The sequence below is a fragment of the Phytophthora infestans genome, genomic scaffold, assembly GCF_000142945.1.
Source record: "Phytophthora infestans T30-4 supercont1.33 genomic scaffold, whole genome shotgun sequence".
Classification (NCBI taxonomy): domain Eukaryota; phylum Oomycota; class Peronosporomycetes; order Peronosporales; family Peronosporaceae; genus Phytophthora; species Phytophthora infestans.
The window spans coordinates 1,551,012-1,555,751 of record NW_003303726.1 but is presented as its reverse complement, the minus strand read 5'-3'; the positions used below and the strand labels follow the sequence as shown (position 1 = coordinate 1,555,751).

Below are 4,740 nucleotides of genomic sequence, written 5' to 3'. Positions count from 1 at the left end.
GATCTTCGTTAGTAGAGCGTTGTAGACCACAGACGAGCGGCCCGTCCTGCGCGCTGCTGAGCCTTCCAGCAGAACCGTCGTAGCGAAGTCTGGAGTGCAGTCTCTCTTGCGTTTATCGCCAACGCCAGTCGGTCGATCCGAAGCAAATTTCGAGACGGATTTGGCCTCAGCAGCTGCTAATAGAGAACCATTTGCCACCCTAATTACCGCATTCTCAAAAGTCGGTGAGTGCACTATTTTTGAAGAGGGATCCAGGTGGGAGCCCAAATCTGGGTACCGATCCAGAAGCGAATTAAACAGCAATCGGGTGTCGGCCATCGTAGTCTCGTCGTCCTGCAACTTCTTGCAGACGCTGTCGAACACGCGCAAATCTTCGTTCAGTGCCACGATTTTTCGGTGGGCGGATGCAGAAGGAAGAAACTCCTCAACCGCTTCAATCTTCCTAATATAGCCCCGGATTTTGATGTAGCGGGAGACCATCTCGCGTGTTGACGACCAGCGCGTCGCGTTCCTCTTAACTGGGCGAAGCTCAATAAATTTCGCCAACTCGGCGCTATTGTTTGGGTGCCGCAGCTGTACCATGAGCGTACTCACCTGATCCAGCTCCACCTCGTACCGGCTCAAAAATAGTTGGACAGCCAAGTTGAGCCGGTGGCTGGCACACCCGACCAAGGGTACCTCCAGTTTGGTCGCAATTGAGCGATTCTTCGAACAATTGTCACCAACCACGAGCAAAACCATGGCAAGTGTCTTGTTGTAGAGGTCCAGGACCCGCTGGAAGTGATCAATATGTACGTCCGCTGTCTGTGACCCCTCAACGACTGGCGAAATCGATAGCAATCGACGACGGAATGTGCCACCGTGCATGTAGACGCAGAACAATGCGACAAAATGCGTAGAGCCATGCGTCCACCCGTCGAAAATGATGCCAAATGCATCGCCCATCTCCTCCTCGAGTATCAAGCCCACTTTGGCGGCAGCAAGATGCATCTTTACCTTCAGTGTCTTCGAGCTTGTAGATCGCAGGCGCGACATCTCACGCGTGAGCGGGTCATCCACCTCGCAGAGAGGCAAGTTACGCACCACAACCCAGCGTAGCCATCTGTACAAATGGTCCACAGCCTCTGAGACGAAGCCAAAGGACTCCATCGTTCCGTTCTTCGCACGGTGAGATGTAGCCATCTCAGTCAAGTAGTCGGAGTGTTTGGTGCCCAAGTGAGAGAGCAGGTTGGAGTAGCCGGTAGCGGGGGCCTGCTTGCGAGCTCCGTTACAGATCTTGAACGTGTAGCGATAGTCGGCTCCCGCTTCGAAGAAGAAGGCCCAGATGTCAGCGCTTGTGGGCATAGTGATGCTGCAAAAGGGAAAGTTGTTGGTCTTGAGCTGTGGAAATGCTAGTAAATAGCGAAGTGAGATTGAAAAGGGCTTGAAAACAAAGTCGCAGTCGGAAAGAGCGAGAATACAAAATGGTTGGTCCACGTAGACACCAGTTATTTGACTTTGTTTCTCTATACTCTTCTTATTTAGTCTTTTAAGGTATTGTATTGGGCATTATTGCCCAATTTTTGTATTTATTTTCAGCAGTTTGTTCCAATAATAAATATTGTCCCCACTATTGTACGTATTATTGCCCAAAAAAATATTTTTTGCCGATCCCTGCTAATTAGGGTGAACGGTGTAACGGCATAAATTCCCATAAATTCCCAGGTTTATCTAAAGATGGTGCCAACTGATGCGGCACATGCGATTTTTTGTTTAGTTAATATTGCAGGCGTGGCGTAATGCAAGTTTTTTTTGTTCGTCTTTTAATTATTAAGAGTGCATGAACAATAAAACGGTAGCGCTTTTCGAAGAGAGAATTCCTCTGCGAGATGCAGTTGGAGGACAGTTAAACTTGGACGACGAATATTGTGACATGACCAAATTAAACCGATATCTCTCAAAGAGATTGTCGCTTCGAATCAAGGTTCTATTAGCCCTGTACTGAATTACAGCGATGTTGGCAAAAGCCCGTTATCGTAAATGTGTGTAAAAAATGTCATTCCGTAATATTTAGTTAATTGTTTGCTAAATCTATTTGCATTTATGACAATCGATGTGGCCACCAGGCAACACATGAGCTACCGTATTGTAAGCCCACTCCAGATCTAATTTCGTTGCACTTTAAAAAAAAAAAGAATGATGTTCACGAACAAAATGAAAGCGGCCTCGTTACCGGTACAGTATTACGCCACGCCTGCAATCATCACTAAACAAAAAAAACATGAGTTGCTTCAGCTGTACCAACGACTCAAATGACACAAAGCACATTCTGCTATTTGACAGCTCAAACTCAATTGCGTCTGAAACGATGAACCTGGGAATTTACGCTGTTGCTGCTTTATCCGCGATGATCGCCACGACAACCAACGCTCAGCAGCTCTGCTCGGATTCAGGCTGCGCGTATGTCTATTCGGAATCAAATTTGAAGACCAGTGAGTGCTGCCGAAAGCAAAGTATGAGCTTTAACGAGTGCTGCAGGGTCAGTTGCAACTTTGTCTCCCCGTGCTGAGGTTAATGCAAAAGACTTCGGTAAACGATCTTGCATCTCAACTCGTGGTGCTACTAATTAATGGCAGCCGGACTCTTTACCACATTAGCCCTTATCTCATTTCTTTGTCATAAAGATGATTTTGCCATTTTATTTTAGTTTTAACTCGTTAAACGGTTTGTCCTCTCAGCTACAGAAGGCCCTTTGGTCTTTGGAAAGGTTCAGGTGATTGAAATGTTTGGTGATCAATTGAGCTCCGTGCAAGGCGAAAAAGAGGCGACAGGATATTGTCCTGTGAACGTGCTGGCGGACACTACCGTAAAAATTTCAGAGCACGACAGCATCACGGAAATTTCAACTTTTTGTGAAGCTAAACAAATACTAAAGGATTGGGGGCGGGACTGGAGGTCTGGGGGTCGCTGTTCTCAGGTCATGTTGCGTTGTTATTGATGAATGATTGTTGAAGCTGCAAGTGCAGATCAGTAAGTACGAGAACTAGCTTTCTTGTAAATACAAAACTACCTAGATCGTCTACGACTTAAGTTGGTAATACTTGTGTTCCATTTTTAATCGATGGATAATTAATTCGAGATTGCAGTAACTGAACTGGAAACAGTGCTTGTATCAGCCGAGCTGTACCTACTGTGATACTGAATGCACCGGTATTGAAGCGCTGTACTAGAAATGTCTCTCGAATGTCGTGCAAATCTTATTTGAGGTCATGTAAGTACCGTGGCATTAACATAATGGGGGGGCTCATTCTTCGTCAGAGTAAGAGTAAAAATACTTATAATTGGAAGCGCTTATTTGAAGTGGTACTTTAATAAGAATCCCGAAGAATGTGCCCCCAATGGATAAACGCTACGGTACTTGCGATCTCAGATAACATTTGTTTGACGTTCAAGAGCCAAATGGAGTACAGTGCATCAATACCGGTACATTCGGTATCACAGTACAGTTTGGCGTATTGTGCAAGTATTTTAATTTAAATCAATTAATTTAATGTAAAAAAAGTACTCAGTATGCTTGGATAGTTAGCTTACAGTAGGTTAGGCAAATGTAGTCATGCGATAATGGGAGTTTTATTCTACAACAGTTACTGAACGCGAGACTTAGTTCGTCTATGAAAGCGCAAGACCAACGAGAGCGAGTAGCACTGGTTTTTGTCAGTAGAAATAATCAATCAAAAGTCGGAAGATGAACACGGACGAAGAAAACATCCCAGTATCAGGAGAAAAACGCAGAGTTTAACACCCGGACGTCTGGTAGTTCAGTGATAGGCGAGTGCAGAAACGGTAGCAATTTTAGAGAAATCTGAATGTCAAAAATTTGAAACTGTCCAACTGCGTACATATTTCGAAGGTTTTTCCATCCGGTCAGTTTTATGGCTGTGACGGGGTCACACAGCACCTTGCGCTAGAGGAAGTTATCTTCCGAGAGTATACAAACTCTCAGTGAACGGCAGTTCACAGGTCCCCTCCTTATTTAAAGAGAGCGAAGTGACCTAAATAAGGTAGATTGTAAACTGAGTATATTTATAGGTAGGTTAAGTTTGTGGTTAATACAAACTATCAGTTACCTATAGAAATGCAATGTCATTTAACCAATGGTTGGTTTTGAATGACCTTGGTACCTTGTACCAAATATCCCGGAGTATGACATGTCATACTCCTGAAGTGTGAAGTGTCACACTTCATGTAACCAGGGTACACTTAGTGCTACGTACCCCGTTACATCCTCCCCCACTTAGGTTCGGTTTACCGACCAATCAGAATGAAGAGATGTTCGTCACAAACTCTCATTCTCAAAGTCGAAAACCATCGACTCGGCCGCGCGAGCGCGGCGGAGGCTCACTTTACAGTTAGAGCCTCGAGCAGCAACCTGTGCGCTCTTCGTCAAGGTCTCCATTTCGACCGTTAACATGCCTCGTGGCACTGCTAAGAGCGGTGCTAAGACACACTCCAAGGCTGCAGCCGGTAAGGCGCAGGCCAAGAGCACTAAGCCTCACGGCAAAGGCTCTGCACTCAAGGAGGCTACTCAGGTGGCCTCCGAGGCGATCGGATCCTCGGGTGACGCGGCTGCGGACAAGCGCGCAAGCAGGCGCCGCAGTCCGTCGCCCTCGTCTTCAGACAATCGTCCGAACCCTCGGTTCGTAGAACATGAGTTCAACTCGGGCAGTGAGGACGATGCCGAGTTCGAGAGCACTCATGATG

General features: G+C 46.2%; 1 protein-coding gene across 1 annotated transcript; it reads left to right on the top strand.

The window, feature by feature from the left end:
- Positions 1-2,260: 2,260 nt before the first annotated feature.
- On the top strand, positions 2,261-2,548 carry PITG_23033 (PcF and SCR74-like cys-rich secreted peptide, putative; the record flags this gene model as incomplete). Its single annotated transcript, XM_002899115.1, has 1 exon — positions 2,261-2,548. One exon carries the CDS (start codon positions 2,261-2,263, stop codon positions 2,546-2,548), a length of 288 nt encoding a protein of 95 aa, XP_002899161.1.
- Positions 2,549-4,740: the final 2,192 nt, after the last annotated feature.